This window comes from Xyrauchen texanus, chromosome 24 (assembly GCF_025860055.1).
Source record: "Xyrauchen texanus isolate HMW12.3.18 chromosome 24, RBS_HiC_50CHRs, whole genome shotgun sequence".
In the NCBI taxonomy this organism is placed as follows: Eukaryota; Metazoa; Chordata; class Actinopteri; order Cypriniformes; family Catostomidae; genus Xyrauchen; species Xyrauchen texanus.
In genome coordinates, this window is record NC_068299.1 from 15,611,804 (window position 1) to 15,630,694 (window position 18,891).

General features: G+C 35.9%; 2 protein-coding genes across 3 annotated transcripts in view; one reads left to right on the forward strand and one right to left on the reverse strand.

Annotated features, from left to right (window-relative positions):
• Nucleotides 1–298: 298 nt before the first annotated feature.
• On the forward strand, nucleotides 299–5,214 carry LOC127618056 (GTP-binding protein SAR1b-like). Of its 2 annotated transcripts, XM_052090290.1 has the most exons (7): nucleotides 299–566; nucleotides 2,911–2,984; nucleotides 3,112–3,231; nucleotides 3,394–3,459; nucleotides 3,573–3,676; nucleotides 3,872–3,997; nucleotides 4,267–5,214. In XM_052090290.1, the coding sequence occupies exons 2-7, from the start codon at nucleotides 2,927–2,929 to the stop codon at nucleotides 4,381–4,383; spliced, it is 591 nt and encodes a 196-aa protein (XP_051946250.1). In that variant the 5' UTR covers nucleotides 299–566; nucleotides 2,911–2,926; the 3' UTR covers nucleotides 4,384–5,214. The 2 variants fall into 2 exon arrangements, with proteins under 2 accessions (XP_051946250.1, XP_051946249.1); XM_052090289.1 differs by lacking the exon at nucleotides 299–566 and having other exon boundaries at nucleotides 1,424–2,984.
• A 7,391-nt stretch (nucleotides 5,215–12,605) lies between these two features.
• LOC127618027 (testican-2-like) overlaps nucleotides 12,606–18,891 on the reverse strand; it is a 55,789-nt gene continuing 49,503 nt past the window's right edge. Inside the window, exons 8-10 of the mRNA XM_052090241.1 lie at nucleotides 18,335–18,397; nucleotides 13,344–13,481; nucleotides 12,606–12,887 (exon numbers count right to left, since the gene is read on the reverse strand). Coding sequence (XP_051946201.1) covers nucleotides 12,742–12,887; nucleotides 13,344–13,481; nucleotides 18,335–18,397 — 347 coding nt within the window. The 3' untranslated portion in view covers nucleotides 12,606–12,741. The remainder of the gene's footprint in view (nucleotides 12,888–13,343; nucleotides 13,482–18,334; nucleotides 18,398–18,891) is intronic.

Here is an 18,891-nt window from a genome sequence, read left to right on the forward strand (position 1 = left end):
CCCATTCACTTGCATTGTATGATGGACCTTCAGAGCTGAGATATTCTTCTAAAAAAAAAAAAATTAGTTTTATGCAGAAGAAAGTCATACACATCTGGGATGCCAGGAGGGTGAGTAAATCATAAGAGAATTTTCATATTTGGGTGAACTATCCCTTTAAGTCAGTAGCCTACTTTAGTGCAACAGTGAGCTGGTTCATCATGCATAGTGCCACGAAAGAAAAGAAAAAGACATTCTCCAAGTTTCTACAGTCTTCTAGAGCTACTGCACCAAAAACACCTGCTGTTTACAGTCAGGTTCACTGTTTACTGAACCGCAAAGTTGTAACGATATGAATTTGTACGATGCTAATGTTGTAGCTGTCAGACCACTTTAGTTGTTGACTGCGGGTCACTCACAATGAACATTTAGCAACCAACTCATCACATAGGCCTATACAAAATAACGATCAGAGACCACCCTGTAAAGCTACGCAGTTCCGGTTTAACGTCAATTTTGGGCTTGTGTTTAGGACCAGAGCACACTGACCGGACTGTCTGATCTACTACAGAGGCGAATCATTCGAGGTATTGACGTGTAACTTTCGTTATAATGACGTGTTGTGTGTTACTTTGTTTCATATGACGCAATATTCTCGCTTCTGTCAAACCCGACATTCTATGACTGGATATGATGCTTAATAGAAACAACTTTTAACACCAAAAATATCCAGGTCTAAAAGTCTTATTATTACATTGCGCCTTTTGTACAGACTCAATTGGCCTCGTACAACATTTAGCCTGCGTATTCGCCATTTTTAAAGCGCGTCTCTATTGATGCTTTCTCGAAAATGCGCGCTAAACATTTGGACTTAAAGCCGCATGTTTACTCTGACGGTTAGCCTATATTATTCACACATTTATTGAATAATGAGATTGAATTTCATTTATATTAATTATAATTTATATGCCAAAAAATAAACCCATATGGGATGTTATTAATGTTTTGAAGAACCCAAGTCAAGTGTATTCTTGAAATTTAGTGGGAGTCACAGTCATTTGAGTGACAGCTATGTCTGTGCGCTAAAACCATGGCGTCAAGTGACAATGACTCAAATAGAAATAGTTACTTGCTCATGTTGTGTGCAGGATATTGGTTGATAGCTGCTGTATGAAGGATTATAGACCTTCCCCTCCTCTAGCAATAATCTAGAAAGCATGCACATCATATATAGTTGAAGACAAAATTATTAGCCCCCCTATGAAATTTCAATTTTTTCAAATATTTCCCAAGTGATGTTTAATAGAGCAAGGGGATTTTATCACAGTATTTCTTATTATATTTTTTTCTCTGGAGATAGCCTTATTTATTTCAATTTGCCTGGAATAAAATAATTATAAAAAAAAAAAATAAATAAAAAAATAAAAAAAATAAACTGCTAAGATCAATATTATTAGCCAGCCACTGTTATCCAATGACTTGCCTAATTAACCTTATTAATCCCCCAAGCCTTTAAGTTGCACTTCAAACTGTGGATTAGTATCTTGCAAAACAACTAGTGAAGTAATATAAAACTGTCATCGTGGCAAAGACAAAATAAATTTGTTTAGACTTGAGAGAAATAATTGTTAATGCTCACAAAGCAGGAGAAGGATATACACGTTTATCAAAGCATTTTCAGGTGTCAAGAACTGTCGTGAGAAGTATTATCAAGAAGTTTGAAGAGACCCACACAGTGGAGAACAAGACGAAGAGGCAGGAAGCGAAAAATGTAAAAAACCTTGGAAAGAAAACTGGTGAGAGAGGTTTCTAAAGACCCAAGAACAACTGCCAGATGTCTCAACGAAGACAATCATTAGAGCCCTGCACAGGAATGGACTGCGAGGTTGCAGACCAAGAAAAACTCCACTTCTGAAGAAGAGACACCTCCAAGCTAGACTGAAGTTTGCCAAGGACAACCTAGAGAAAAACGATGCATACTGGAAACGTGTCCTTTGGTCAGATGAGACAAAACTAGAGCTCTTTGGCCATAGAGATGTTGCCTTTGTTTGGAGAATGAAGGGAGAGGCAATCAACCCAAAGAACACCATTCCCACAGTGAAACATGGCAGTGGGAGTATAATACTGTGGGGATACAGTGTGTCTGGAACTCATCAGGGTTGAAGTAATCATGAAAAAGGAAGACTACGAGAAGATTTTGAAAGGCAATTTGCAACAAAACTTGGTTTGGGTCGACATTTCGTCTTCCAGCATGATAACGACCCAAAGGATACCTCACTTCTGGTGAAGAACTTCCTCCAAACGAGCAAAATGAACGTCCTTGACTGGCCTGCACAAAGCCCAGACTTGAATCCCATAGAAAATCTGTGGGCCACACTGAAGACTAGAGTCCATGCCAGGAGACCAACAAATCTGGAGGAGATTGAGAGATTTGCTAAGGAGAAATGGGCTGTGACTCCTCCGGAGAAATGCTTAAAACTTGTTGAGAACTACAACAAACGACTAAAGGCTGTTATCAAGCAAAAGAGATACACTATTGACTATTAACATCAGAGGGCTAATAATTTTGACCTGTAGATTTTTTTATTTTTGGTTATAATTTTGTTTCTATTTGTATTATAAACATTCTAAGTTGCCTAAATAAACTATTATGTTTAGAAATGCTATGTTGAAAAAAATCTTTGCTTCATTAAACAGCACTTGGGAATTATTTGAAAAAAAAAAAAAAATATCTCAAAGGGGGCTAATAATTTTGTCTTCAACTGTAAAGATGTGTGCGGGTCATTTGGTGATGTAGTACTGTTTTTCACCTGCTTACAGTAGATTTAGGTAAAGAGCTTATTTTGTAGTTAGCAGAGCCCATTGAGAAGTCTCAGATCTTGCTGTACTACCATAGAACAATTATCTCATGCTGTTGCTATTTCATTTCAGGGAGCAATATACAATAATGTCTTTTATAATTGATTGGCTGTACAGAGGATTCAGCAATATGTTACAATTATTAGGTAAGGTAAGATAAGTTGATATGCTGAATTGGTTTTTAACACAAACTTTGACTTTTAGAGTTGAATCAACACCAGACAAGCACAACTTTATGTAACTATATTATTATTATTTTTACTTTCCATTTAGGATTATATAAAAAGAGTGGGAAGCTAGTTTTTCTTGGATTAGACAATGCTGGAAAAACAACGTTATTACACATGCTTAAAGATGATCGACTTGGGCAGCATGTTCCAACACTTCACCCTAGTAAGTAAAGATTTAATCCACATAGTTTACCCATTTAATGTGTGATAGTTACATTTAGTAAGAACATTTAAAAAGAAGCTTACTCTTACAAATGACCTCTACACTTGTCAGAGCTACCAATAAATAAAAAGTATCTTGCCCTGTTTGTGTTTTCTCCTCTAGCATCCGAAGAACTGAGTATTGCTGGTATGACTTTCACAACGTTTGACCTGGGAGGTCATGCTCAAGGTACACTTAAATGGAGATAGATAGTGTTTCTGATACTGATAGAAGTTGATTTATCAAAGCAATCATTTAGAAACCACATCCTTTGACACAATGTAACAAGATTTCATTCTCAGCAAGAAGAGTATGGAAGAATTATCTTCCAGCAATAAATGGAGTAGTCTACCTTGTTGATTGCGCTGACCATGAACGCCTACTAGAAGCCAAAATTGAACTGGATGTAGGTCTACTTTTTTTTTTTTTCAAGGGTTTTGTACATGATAATACGTTTACATTTGAATGTTATGTGTGTAACTTAAGATGAAAGTCACTTATCTTTGAATTTCCATTACTTTCAGAGTCCCACCAATCAAAACACATATTTTGAACAATAAGGACACCTTATTTCACATCTAATCTGTTTCTTAAATGATAGGCCCTCTTAACTGATGAAACAATCTCCAATGTGCCAATTCTTATTTTGGGAAATAAAATCGACCGTCCAGAAGCAATTAGTGAGGATGCACTAAGAGGAATGTTTGGTCTTCACACCACTGGAAAGGTAGGTCATTGAGAAAATACATATACTTTGATATAATTTGATTTTTGTCTAAAACTCACAGCTCTACTTATGTACCATTTGGTCACTATGCAACTATGGCTAAATTCATCATAGCCTTCCCTGATAATATTTATTTTTTTATTGTTATGTTTTGTTTTTGTTTACTTGCTTAGAAATGTACTCCTTAAAGTGTATGAAAAATATGTTAATAAATAGTTTTTATTTTGGGGTAATACAATGTGTAATTTTGTCTCTATGTATCTACATAGGGGAATGTATCACTAAAGGAACTCAACCTGAGGCCAATGGAAGTCTTTATGTGCAGTGTGTTGAAGAGACAAGGATATGGGGAAGGCTTTCGATGGCTTTCTCAGTATATTGATTAACATAATTAAAGCTACTGGACATTTTATGAATCCAAAACTCATGTGCCCTTATTTATTGATTATGTATCTTGTAATAAAACTATAGTAACCAGGGGTGTTATATATTTTACTGTCTGTTTATTTAAATCAAGCACTTTTATTCTGGTGAATATCACTTGTGCTGCGATACATTTTGATGATGTCAACATCATCAGATGAAACAAAATCAGTGTTTTGTCTTTACGTTACATTATCTCTGTGCCTTAATGCTGGTTGTTGGTGGTCTTTTATAATACACCTTTCTGTGGTATTTTCCTATTTCTGTATTTTCCACCTGCTGATGGGAAAATCTTGAAGTGATAAGGTGTGGATTGCCACTGTATGCATGCTTATCAAAATTACCAGAGATTTCAAATGAAATATTTATTTGTATCTACTATTTAAAATTAGAAATGTTTGATATTTACATGTAGTATTTTGATACTTTCAAAATCGTTCTGATGTAGCACTCTTCAGCTCCAGCAATGTGCATTCATTGGTCTGTTTCAGCACTAGTCTACCTGATTAATCTGTGATCTGTGCAATAAGTACTTTTTAACTGTCTGCTGTGATTTATTTGCAGTTATGGCATGAGAGTACAAAGGATAAAGACTTCCTTTACTTAATAGAAATGATGCCTGTGCAATACAATGTATCATATTACTAAGTCACTTTTACTTCTACCTGTAAATAGGCTTATGAGATAGAATTGGGGGTTTGAATGTTGTTAATCAGTTGGAATTGCCAATTATGTACATGCCACTTGTAGCACAACATTTATGCAATGTTTTTTGAAGTAGGCAATAAAACTAAATATTTTGAAGTATTACTCTTGTATAATGTGCATTTATTTTTCATTCTCCTTTTCTCAAAGGAGATTATACAGGCATGAATAAAAAACATAGAATGTAATAGATCGTGTGTGACAACATAAATTTGAACCAAATAGGTCACTTGGCAAAACTGAATATTTAACTTTGCTAACTAAGACTATGACAGTCTCCCTTCAAAAATCATTTGGTCCAATGCCTGAATTTAGCACTAAATCCAACAGCAACAACAACTATTGATGAGCCAATAAATCAACACGCCATTTGTCACGCGATCATGTCTACACCAATGAAATCATACCAGGAAGTGCTGTAGGTGGCAAACCATGCTACAGTTTAAGCTCATCAGTTTGTTTGCTTGTGTAATCCTGATATAATTTATATAATCCAGATTAAATTGATTGGGCTAGTCATTATACTTACTTTAATAAAAACTATTTAATTTTGTTTCAATGGCTCAAATATAGTTGGTCTTAAATCTTATTGAATTTCAACTCCTGTTCACCCAAAGGCTGTAAACAGTCTATAGACTGTTTTATTTATCTAATGATCGAAAATGAAAACTGTGGCGAAACCGTGTTGTGTTGTCACTGGATCTGAGACGTCCCTTAACTTCAGTTCTTGATCTCGGAAAGAACTAATAAATTGTAGTGGAGATTTTCTAATTACCAGTTTGGTATTGGGGTCAGCCTTCTGTCCCCCCTCTAGAACTGCCTCTGCCCTTTAGTATGTCCCGCCCCGTTCGGCCCTATTTCACGACAGGCCCACCGGGAAAAGTCCTGGGTCTTCCTGTGGCCAGTCCGCCCCTGTTTTCATTCATAAGGTTTACACTTTAGAAATATTGGCTGCACAGTTTCATACATTCTTTGTAATTCTTTGCCTCTTGGATAATCAGTCATTTGAATATTTGTTATATTATTGAGATTAATCCGTTATTCGTTTTGAAGTCATTACAACGTGTAACACATTTTATTTACTTTTATTTTGGTTCCTGGATAGTAAGTGTTATTTCCTAATTGCTTATGCCTCAAAAGTATAGAAAATGGCTATTATTCCCCACAAACTTTGCTTTTGTGACCAGGACATTGATATTTTGAAATATACCTTTTCCAGAATATTCCAGATAGATTCAGTGCTGAGTAAACTTGGAGTAACTTCTAGAACTTTCCAGTAAATTAATAGTAGTATAAATAGAGGGGCCTTAAGCCCACCAGTTCAGTTTAGTTCCAGCTTCCGATGTGGATACATAGTATCTGCAATTTTCTGAGATGGCATCAAGAGGCTGCAAGCATCCGGTAGACGCACTTTGCTAAATCTGCGGCCAATTTATCAAGATAAGAGCGAAAAATTACTTCGTGGAAGCATCTGCTAAAATGTGTGAGGCCTACAAGGCATGTCTGTCGGGGATCAAGACAAACACTGGGCACCTCATTTCCCCTGCGAGCACTGCAAAAAACCTCTGGAAGGTAAGATGGACAATTGTTGCTCAGTATTTTATGGTATACAATTTGTTAATTGTATAACATAACTGGCCACAGCGGACCGAGTTCTCTGTGGGGAGGAACACCATCAAGTGGGAACCACTGGTGGACCGCTGGAAGGTGCTGATGCCACCACTGCTCATTAAATTGGGCCATATGAAACAATTTGTCAGAGCTCTTGATAAGGATTTGGCAGCCTTCAAGTACCTTCAAAACTTCTTTCCTAAGCTGTCTGTGGCAAATCACTACAAGGCTAAAAACTATGTGAAGCTGATTGAGACTCTGGTGAAGAACTATGGCACAATGGGCTGTAAAATGTCCCAGGAGTGGTGGTGGTGTAGTGGGCTAAAGCACATATCTGTTAATCAGAAGGTCGCTGGTTCGAGCCCCACAGCCATCAACATTGTGTCCTTGAGCAAGGCACTTAACTCCAGGTTGCTCCGGGGGGATTGTCCCTGTAATACGTGCACTGTAAGTCACTTTGGATAAAAGCGTCTGCCAAATGCATAAATGTAAATGTAAATGTAAGACGAGCACTTCCATCAGGATATACTGAACTTTGAATGCCGCTACCAAGGACAGTATAATGAGAACATGATAGGACTCTACATTTGGGGGCTGATTCATGAAAGTGATTTAGAGTTTAATCTTAAATCTCAAAAAACTACTCACTTCTAAATCTTTTGAGTCATTTTTGTATTACTTTAATAGAAATACATGTTAATTTGGATTCAGACTTTATGCGAATGAAGAGACACAAATTTGCCACTTTTCTAATTGGAAATATGTACATTTCAAAATATCACTGTCCTGGTCACAAATGCAAAGTTTGTGTGGAATAATAGCCATTTTCTCTACTTTTGAGACACAAGAAATTAGGAAATAACACTTAGGCTACTACCCAAGAACAAAAAATGTTTAACATAGTGTCAGTGCCTTTATCAGTGCCTTTCCAAATAAGGTTCGGCTTCGGGCACAACTCTAATCCCCATTTGGTGGTCTCTGTCCAGATATCTTTATGAACACAATCAGTAAAGGTATTGTGGGTAATCTGGCATCATTTTGGAAATTAAATGAGTGGTTTGGCGTAGCAGTAGTGTGTTCTGTTCACTTAATTCTGATAAACGTGCTACAGGCTGTTGCCTCTCAGGAGTCACTGATAGAAATGTCATCACAGCCAATCACTGACTCTCTTCAAGCCCTATTATCTTCAAGATCTGAACATTACCCCAGGGTGGCACACATCGAGACTGGCCAGTTGTGGGGTTCTGGTGCCTTGCTAAGCCAGCATTTTGTTCTGACTTGCAGGCATGTGTTAAATGTAAAATCAGCACTTACAGTGAGAATCAACTTTGGAGGAAGGTACACTTTGGTATGCTTTGAATTCATGCAAATTCATTGTTGTTCATTTTGTTTGTAGATGCATGCACATTTTGTGAGTATCTTTGTTCAAAAAGGGTTTTGAAAATGGTGTGTTTGTAATCAGAATAATGGCTGGGTTTGTCTGGTCATGCTATCTATAGTAATATATATATATTCACTTTCCACCTCTCAGATTTCATGCAGTGAATTGTAAGTTTCTGTATTCATCAGAACTGTCGTCTCCCTATGATATTGCTGTAGTGGAGCTTCAGGAGTCCCTGCAAGGATCCGGGTATCGTTCGTTCATTTGTTTTTGACCCGGACCCCGCAGCCTGTATGTAATGCCACCAACATTATTTGGCCCCAACTTGTCTATATGTGTGATAAATTTACCGTACAAGCAAATATCAAGATTTTGTATAGATCATGTATATATTATGTAAATATTAAACAGCCACATTTTATATACTGCTTCACATACTCCAAATATATAATTACATTGGCACAAATAATAAATAGCATTAGTATATATATATCAAGCAATAGCAATAGCATAGTCACAGCCTGTGATGTTGCAAACTACATGTGCAGTGTAGTCTGGAGCCAGTTGTGGCGCCGTTGTTCGTTCTGGCACAACAGAATTGTTTGGTAACATCTAACACACTTTTGTTTTTGTTTTATTGTTTTTTTAAATCTGAGATTTAACAAAACGTGCTTATTTTGCATGTGCAGACCCAACCATTATTATAACTATACATAAATTACATGTCAATTAAATGCTTGTTTTTCTTTGTCATCAACATGTGCTTAAAGGTAACGTGTACAAGTTCTGTGCCATAAGCTTAAATTGCAGTCTGTTTTGTTTAGTGTCTTGAGTGGGCCAGTTAGAATAACATTGGGTGAACCAATGGCGTGTCTTTGTGGCAAAACTATCTGTTTTACTATCAGTTGCAGACGAGGGGAGTGTTTAAAATGTTTTTGCAATTATGTTTGGTGCTGCTAGTGGTACAGAAATTACACTCTGCGTCTTTACCTGACAATTTATACATTTATTCTATTACGCTATTCCTTCTCTGAACAGAAGGGGGCACCATGCGACCAATTATGCATATTCCAAATGTTCTGTTTCAGAGCCAGCTCTTAAGCAGCAGCAGTGACAATGTCTGACTAAATCATGTGCTCATTGGCTGATTTCATCTCATATATTTAGTTTTAACTCATATCCTATTATTTTAGGTAAGTCTTCACAGTAAAAGTCACATATCCACACCTCAGCGTAGCATCCCAGTGACAGTTCTGGAACCTCTTCTGAGACATTTTGCTCAAACTGGAGATGCTGCTGTGTTTAAAGTCTTAGACAATACAGAGGATGGTGTCAGGAAAATGGAGACAACAGAGCAGTCAGAGCCAACTTTGATAGTCCCTATCAGAGCTCATTATATAAGTTTGCAAATTGCAAATGTACAGGATACTTGAGTAGAGGGGTGTAGTTCCCAGGGGGGGGGGGAGGTAACCCCCCAATAATAAAAAAAAAGCAAGTACAACCCCCAAAATATTTATACCATGCTCAATGGTAACATGCTTGAATATGAAGATATCACTTGTGAAGTTACTCTTTCATCTATTAAAGTTGCTGTTGGATGGGAAAATGTGACTTAGCTGTGTATCAACACAATGAATGGTATATTTCTCAGGTCTTTATTTCTGCATAAGGTTGGAAAAGGCACAGGGGTGGGCATTAGGTTACAAAAGCTTAGCTCACCTTGACAGGAAAAAGGACTTTATTGATTTTTTTAAGCATGCAGCTTGCACAATTTCCCAGTAAAATCAGCTTTTACTGCACCTCAATTATATATATATATATATATATATATATATATATATATATATATATATATATATATATATATATATATATATATATTTTTTTTTTTTTTTTTGTTTGTTTGTTTTTAAGTAGATTTAATGCAGAAGCAAGCAAACAAACATGATTCCTGATCAAGATAAGGTAGACACTGCTGTAAGGGAAGACAAAAACTTGCTAATGTTATGCCATATTTCATGATCTAATACAGGGTATTGTAATTCTATTTGTTTGTAACTGTTTTATAGCCTCAGTGTTGCATTTTCCATTTGGCACAGTTCAATTATAATGAAAACCTTTTTAAATTCCATGATTTCCAATGATTTTCAGCTGGATACTGAGCAGAGCTCTGCACTAGATCATTAATATATGCAAACCAGACCAGAAGCTTTCTCACGCACATTCTTCCTACAGATGTTAAACTTTTTTTGGATTCCCTGAATGACAACGGATATTTGAAAGATGTGCATTTAATTCATGCCTTCTATTACAATTGATATTTCTTTGCCACTGAATTTGAACCCATTGGTGACTCATATGTGTTTAGATTTATTCAGCTTTTGTTGTGTACATTTTGTATAGTTCTTATAAATTAAGCTTGACAAATAATAAAAAAAGATATGTTGAAATGGTTGGTTTCCACTTATGTCTCCAATGTCTTGGGAGTAATTAGAAGAACAAAGGAACAGTGCTTCAGGCCCAGTGCCTTTAATCATATTCAGGCAAGAAAGATGACACACTCAGACAAAGAAACATGCAACTAAATACAAATATACTGCAACTCAGCGCAAATATAATGTTTTCTAATCAGTAAAATCCAAGTATTTACAATAATAATGGCATGTACAGTACAATACAATCATAAACTAATCCAAGTGGTATTATATCACTGTTAGCAGACTTCTGTACTCTGCTGAGTAAGCCATCAGAACATTCCCAATTGGCTTATAATGAGTAGGCTTTCCACTCAATCAGACCAGATATGTCCTAATAATCCAGATGTAATTTAAATATCCCTAAAGACTCATTTTTAGAGGATGCATATTCTGCTCTAGAAGCAGCAGTACATAAATGAATATGTTTACTTCAGAGATGTTACCATTTAAAATGCACTGTCCCTTTCCTATGTTGAGCTCAGAGATCACATCTGAGTGAATTAGTATACCAGACAGAGTCTATAATTCATACATATTTTTATGTACTAAGCAAGTGAAACTCTAATACCCCTAATGGACTAAATAAAAGCATTCTATAAAGCTGGCTAACTGTTCCATATCATTTTTAAACCTAAAAAATGTTTTATTAAATGCTCAAGGAGAAGAGAATTGATGTGCTTTAAGTACTGTATTTTTCTTCGTTTAAATCATAGAATATAAATTTAGACCTAGATTACAAATCCTTGTAGCACCAGATTTACTGTACACCTAGTGACATTATAGCCAACTCATCTATCACCACAGGGGCATAGTACCCCCCTATTCAAGCCAAATCTACACCCTTGGTTGATGGGAAGATCTGATTAGGACACATCTGCAAAGACATATTGGTCCCTATGGGTATAAATATGAGAAGGAATATGTCAGATTGCATTTACAAAAGCTTGTTCTTGACTCTCCTGTTCATCGGTATCCTGCCTCATATAGCCATATCACATCTGAGGAACATGTATTTCAGTCTGACCTAGTGGAATAAGCTAATTCTATTATGATAGAAATATGAAACCAGAGCGTAAATATCTCAGGAGTTATCATCGTCCTTTTCAAAGAAAACAATGATGGATGTTGGGAACAAGGAGAGAAAGCAACTGCATTGAGACATAGTTTATATGAAAATATAATGCTTTGCCATCTCTGGTTTTGGTTGGATTATTACACAAAGAAGAGAAAAAAATAGTGCCTTTAGTAAGATGATCATCTTGTAGAAGTGCATTGTGTATTTCTGGCAAGTAGCCTAATATCTATTTGAGAAATACACCATTTATGTTCTTCAAATACATTGACAAAGGCTACCTCGTCTTAAGACATTTTCGACTATATATATTCTTAAACGCAAACTAATGTTACAGAGACTGATTGTAACAATTCTCAGCTCTAGAGTTTTCTGGAATTAATGACAATATTGTGATCTATTGTTGCTGTGTTCATATGTGCTAAACCATTTGAAGGACATCAAAACAATTTACATAAACTCTAAGAGCAAAGACATTATGTAGTAGCAGCAGTTTTAAAAATGGCCAAAGAAAGCAGTTGCCAAAACCGTTGAAGGAATCGATGGTTGACAGAATTTCTAACAAAGCAGTAAGCAACCTAAAATAGGTTAGACCCAAAACCTATCTTTATATACATACTTTTAAAAGTCAGATCTGTAACTTGAAAGATTTTGACTTACAGGTATCATTTACAAATGTATAGTGATGACAGTATGCATTTATTAGACTTAAGAACGTTACACATCACACCTATCAAGCGCCTAATTGTGAGCTTGTGAGAATTGCAGCTGCTAGAGACTGATTCAGGAGAAAACTCTTGCACTTACAACAAAAATATGATGTTTTACAAGTATCGATAAGCCCAATAATTTAAAAACTCTTTCCCAATACCATAATCTCACTACAGTTAACACTAACCAACCCCCCTCCCTCCCCCTTCCCCCCTCCCCCCTCCCCAAGTCAATGCTGTTTGGAGCTCAGTATAAAGATGACCCACCCTCCAGAGTCCACCATTTAATGTCAGAAGATAGAGCTGCCTCTGTAGTGATGGGCCACAGAAAGCTACATTGAACAAAGCGAAATTGTTGTTTCGTTCTACCAAATGTATCCACCGTCATCTACCTCCCCCACCTCCCCTTCTTCCTCCTCAGCCTCCTCGCCGTTCTCCTCCGCCTCCTTCTCCTCCTCATCCTCCCATCCAAGCCCACTACCAAAATCACCCGAATACATGACCAACTCATCTGAAAAAAAAAAGAAAGAAAAGAAACGTTGTTTAAAAAAAGGCATGCATCATATTATGATAGACTGCTGGACTTATAGAATGCAAACCGAGCAATTTATGCACGACAAAGGCTAAACCTCCTTGGCTGTAGAACAAAAACAAACAGGAGGTATGACTTTGACATTGGGCTTTTTAATCGCTATTTTATGTCCAGTCAGAGGATTTGTTCTTATTACCTGCAGGTCCGACGCAGCCAGTAGTAATTCATCTTACAGACCTTTATTTCAGTGAGACAACTGCTCTTTTGGAATGGAAATGAACCTGGCCTAATGAATGTAGCACTTGGTCTTCTGTCAGATGGGTGACTGATGATTTCGTGGATCTAAGCCCTAAGCCCTGTAGCTACAGAAGGAGCATTGTCCTCTCTGTGTGAATATATGTGTGTGTGTTGAGTTTGTGTTGTGCTCGTTCTTACCACAGTCAGGGTTGCCATGGATTCTGGAGCCCATTAACTCTCCTCCATGCTGGTCCACACACCAGCACTCCCCTTTGCTCTTGTCACACTGCAGCTTCCTGAAAAAGCCATCCTCATCACAGCTGGGAATGTATGTATCTAAATTGACAGAAGAGAGTGAGACACACACAGATTTACATTCACCTCAAATTGAGTATAAAATAAGTACTGTATCATGGGTGACATTGTAAATCATGTGACGGACCCAAGAGACATTTCTCATTGTAATGCATATAACGTAACCTTGGCCAGGGGTCAAGAGTGGGTTTCTGTCATCAGTGTTTCGACACATGATGCAAGGTACCAAAACTACTATATAAAGAGTAATAAGGAAACTGGTAACACTTTCCAATATGTTAACATTAGTTAATGCATTAGGTATCATGAACTAACAATGAACATTGTTTATAGCGTTTATTAATCTTTTTATGCTATTTCATAATGCATTAATCATATTAACGTAGGCAACATTTAATGTTAAAAATGTACTAGTATATGTTAAAATATAAAGAACATTAACCAAGATTAATACATACTGTAAAAGTATTGTTGATTGTTAGTTCATGTTTACATGTGCAACCTTATTGTAAAGTGTACCAGCAAACTATAAATAATCATTATTATCTATTCCCCAATAAAATGCAGGATTTAAACATAAGCTTTCAAAATGAAGATCAAACTCATTGATTTTATTGCATACGCTGTTGTTTGTTGTGAGACATCACAAGGTTTTTGCATTTTGGCTGACTCTGATAGGCTGTAGCATCTGCAGCGTGTCCTTGGAGAGTCCTTAGAGCGGTACAGCCAAACATGCAGCATTGCACACTGCCGAGAGCTGTGCTCTAATCCCCACACCTGATTAGGGGCTAATCCCAGCCTTGTGCTTGTCATCTGTTAAATGAAACTCCTCTAGAGTCACTCCTGCCAGAGCGCCTTCTACATTTCCAAGTTTTACACCTTACCTCCCTTTCAGGCAGTGGTCTACACCAGTTGTAGTGGCTGAAGAGATACTGTGAAAGACATGCACACAGTCTCTAAAATTCATATATTTATATTTATATACAGTACATTGTGTAAGAAATATATTTTTCCATTTAAAAAAAAAAAAAATGGCTGTTGTAATTTTAGCCCCACATGAACTTACAAAATGCATATCAGGGTAAGTTTCTTACTGCATGGTGTACAATACACTACTAAGAACAATGGTATTAGGGGCATAGCAGTCATTTTGTAATGTGTGTGTGGGGGGGGTCAGCAGCTTTCAGTAGGTGACTCGCACAGACCCAACACTTACAGTGCAGTATTAATATATTACAGTATATATTAATAAAATTATTATATTAATATATACATATTATTTACTTTTAATATTTGTAGATTAGATCAATTTACTGATTCGTTCAGTGACCATTTCTGGTGATGCCAGAAGGTGACAAACGAGTGTCTTGTGTAAAATGAGTTAGTCACCAAATCAACAATCAAAAGAACATTTTAATCCTTTAAAATGTGTATGTCTACTGATCTACAAAGAGACTATAGTAAAAGTTTAAACATAATAAGAACAAAGCAAATCTATAATTTCCCTACAGTTTGTGACAACAATAATAGTCTTATATTATTATAATGAGTTTCAAAAACATCCATGCGTTTTCATGTATAAAAAAAGTGTGTCTACATATCCATGCACTTCAGTAAAGTGTTCGAAGAACACAGCTGGTTTATCTTTTTCCTACAGGTTTTTGACTTCACACCAACACAGAGGTAAAAACAGCAGCTGATATAAAAAATTGCTTTACACATTTATCACAGATCAAGTAATCTGCTTAAATTGGCAAAAACAACCGATCAGACTATTACCTCACAAACATAATGTAAAAACCATAACTTAATGAAGACTCAGGTGCTGATATAAACGGCACTTACAATGAGTGCTTAAAAGAAAGATTGCCCTTTGTTTTTTTCTTCCTGAAGTACATTTCATGTAATCCTGCCAATCAATAACAATATGCAGATAAATTACTCTCATTTGTGTGATCCTCATCTTTAGATTACTCATTTAGATCAACATCAGTGCCGATAAAAACATGGATAAATGAGCATTGTTGAAAACAACTTTGTACAAATGAACAGAGCCGCATTGATTAGACTGTCTGACTTACAGCCTATTACGTAAGGGTTGGTTCGGCTCATGAAACTCACCTGTGATTGACTGGATGGTCGCTCAATCAACCAAAAGTAACAAACCGCAAAGAAAACATGAATCCACCATTAAAGTGCAGGGGACAAAAATCACTTTTTTAAAGAGTGCAGGGAATGAGTTCCCCATGTCCCCTGCAGCTGCAACACCCTTGAATGGCATGATAACTTGATGTTAAATATGTATGTATATTATATGTATTTAAAAAAATAGGTGTCATTAATGTTCCTTTCATTAGGCTACTATAAAAAAAATATAAACTTTATAATTGCTCTAATTAATAAACTAATACATACAAAATGTGCAATAAACTGTTAAGCATTGTATAGCGTATGCAGTGTAATGTTAACGTTAACACGTTACCATATAGCCTACATACAAATTAATGGTTATTTGTTTTATCTGTGTACTATAATGTGCTTTTCTGTGTATAGTGAAATTGTTTTCCTACTTAGAAATATAAATTGAAATGATTTGATATCATGAGAAAAAGGCACCACCGACTGCAGTAAAAGGCAAACAAGAAAGGAAAAAAAAAAAGACATTTGATAAGCTATAATTACAGGACACGGTTGTCCAACAATTTGCAAAGAGCATCAAAAACTTGTACGGGTGCAATTTACATGCAGTATTTGTTGAATTGCACAAGTTAAATTGATATATATATATAGGTATATGAAAAAACTGTCGTGGAATACAGTTACTTATACAGGGTTGGGAGGGTTGCTTTTGAAATGTAACAGATTACAGAATATATGCTGTAAAATGCAATTTGTAACATATTCCGTTAGATTACTCAAGGTCAGTAACGTATTCTAAATACTTTGGATTACTTCTTCAGCACTGGTAGATTTTTTCTCTTGTTTTGACTATAAAAACTCTGTCAGTACAGTAAGACAAAATAGACATGTTAAAAATGCATTCTCTGAAAAACCTAAATATCTTATGCAGTGTTGTTTCTAAAACAAGATAAATCAAATTGGATTTTTAGATATTTTTACAGGAAAACAATATAAATCAAGAATACGATTTTTGCCCTAATATCAAAGGTCTTACTAGAAAAAAGAAATTATGATCCAATGTGTATTTTCTTGATAAAAAATATGATCGTGCCTGGTAACGTGCATTTAAAATGGCTAGAAATATAATTTTAGCTTAGCGTAAAGCTGACAATTTACACAAGGTTTATTTCTATTTCTTCTGCTCCAAACTTACTTCAAACTCACTTCTCTGTCTGCTCGTATGAATGTAACACTTCATAAGAAAGTGTTTCAACACTGTTCAAATGCACTTTGGATCGCATCCTTTATATGTTTAAATGTTTTCCATCTGAAAGGACTAAATATTAAATGAAACAAATTACAATAAAATGCAAAGTAATCTCTTCAGTAATAAAAATACATTTTTAATTTAACTGTATTATAAATACCAATGATTTAAATTGTAACTGTAGTGGAATACAGTTACTTATATTTTATATTTTAAATACGTATTCCCGATACATGTATTTCATTAGTCCCCAATCCTGCAGGTATTTAAAGTATATTTATTGTATATTTACGTTTAGCAGGGAAATAAGTATACAGGGATGCTTGTGCATCAGCATTAGATGCTGGAATTGCCCTGCCCCTTACTGAAACGGAAAATATGATTGTTAGCAAATATCCAATTGCATCTGAAATTAACGTTATGAATGGTGGCTCAGCTTATTTGGTCTGTATGTCTTGCCAGTGCTATTTTGTGCAGCTCTGTGTGCATTTAGAGAGAACCTTTGTACACAAACACATACACACACACACACACACATGTTGTGTTTCCATGTTTTATGGGGACTTTCCATAGACATAATGGTTTTTATACTGTACAAACTTTATATTCTATCCCCTAAACCTAACCCTACCCCTAAACCTAACCCTCACAGAAAACTTTCTGCATTTTTACATTTTCAAAAAACATAATTTAGTATGATTTATAAGCTGTTTTCCTCATGGGGACCGACAAAATGTCCCCACAAGGTCAAAAATTTCGGGTTTTACTATCCTTATGGGGACGTTTGGTCCCCACAAAGTGATAAATACACGCTCACACACACACACACACACACACACACACACACACACACACACACACACACACACACACACACACACACACACATAAAATACAAAAATATTTAAAGGTGCAACGGCATCACGTTAGTAGACTTAAAAATGTCCGGGTCAAAAGCCTAATCATTGTTCTGGCGGCCATATGTATCATCACTCATTTTAGGTGGGTATACGCAAAATTCTATGAAAGATATAGGCATACGGCATATGCATATGCCCGAGACTACACTATTGCTTTCCGGGTTATTATTGTAAACTAAAACAGAGATGAAAACTGTTGCTGTACAACTATTTGTCATAATCTTCAATAGTTAAAACAAAGTAATTAGAAAACTAAAATTACATGAAACTAAAATGAATTATTATCATTAATTAATGCTGATATAAAGATGGACACAAATAAAGTTGCAGTAGCCATAAGATTTTACTATGAGGCGTGCTGAGTTCAAGTAAATTTTTTGAACATTAAACATTTTACTTTCATTAATCTTTCTTCATCCTTTCTTATTCCAGTTGTATAAAATGGCCTCAAATATTCGCTCTCCCATGATCTATTGTCATACTATTGTTCTATTGTTTCTCTCCTTCACACCTTAACTTGTTCTTCCCAAGATAGAACAGAGACTCAGCAGTGCATTCATTCTTACCTGGTTTCTTCTTGGCTCCCTCCTTCTCTTGGATTCTCTCTAGCTCAGCCAGGCAGGGAGGCTCTGAGGAAGAAAAACAATCAGTGCCTTTAGGGAAGAGCCATCACTAATCTCCTCCAAACAAATGCTTCACACAAGCTCCCCCACCAACTCTCAGATAATGCAGTATTACACTAGAGCTGCTCTCCATGTAGCCGCACACTTAAATCATACCTCAAACACACCTGCATTTACAAGTGGCACAATAGATCATTATAATGCCAACATACAGTAATTCTCAAAAGAAAGAGTAATTAAACTTTTAAGCAATACACCTAGCTTTGGGTAGATTTAGAATATTTGAATAAATGAACATTCATTATTGAATATTTACACACTGTGAGTTTCGCCTTAATGACCTGAGGTGAAGTTTACAACGTTTTCTACACTATATTAAAGGGCTTCTTCTGTCATCATCTATTTACAATTATGTCATTCCAAATCTGTTTGGCTTTCTTTCTCCCATCAAACACAAAAGAAGCAATTTAGAAGAAGGCCTAAGCTGCTTTTTTCCATGC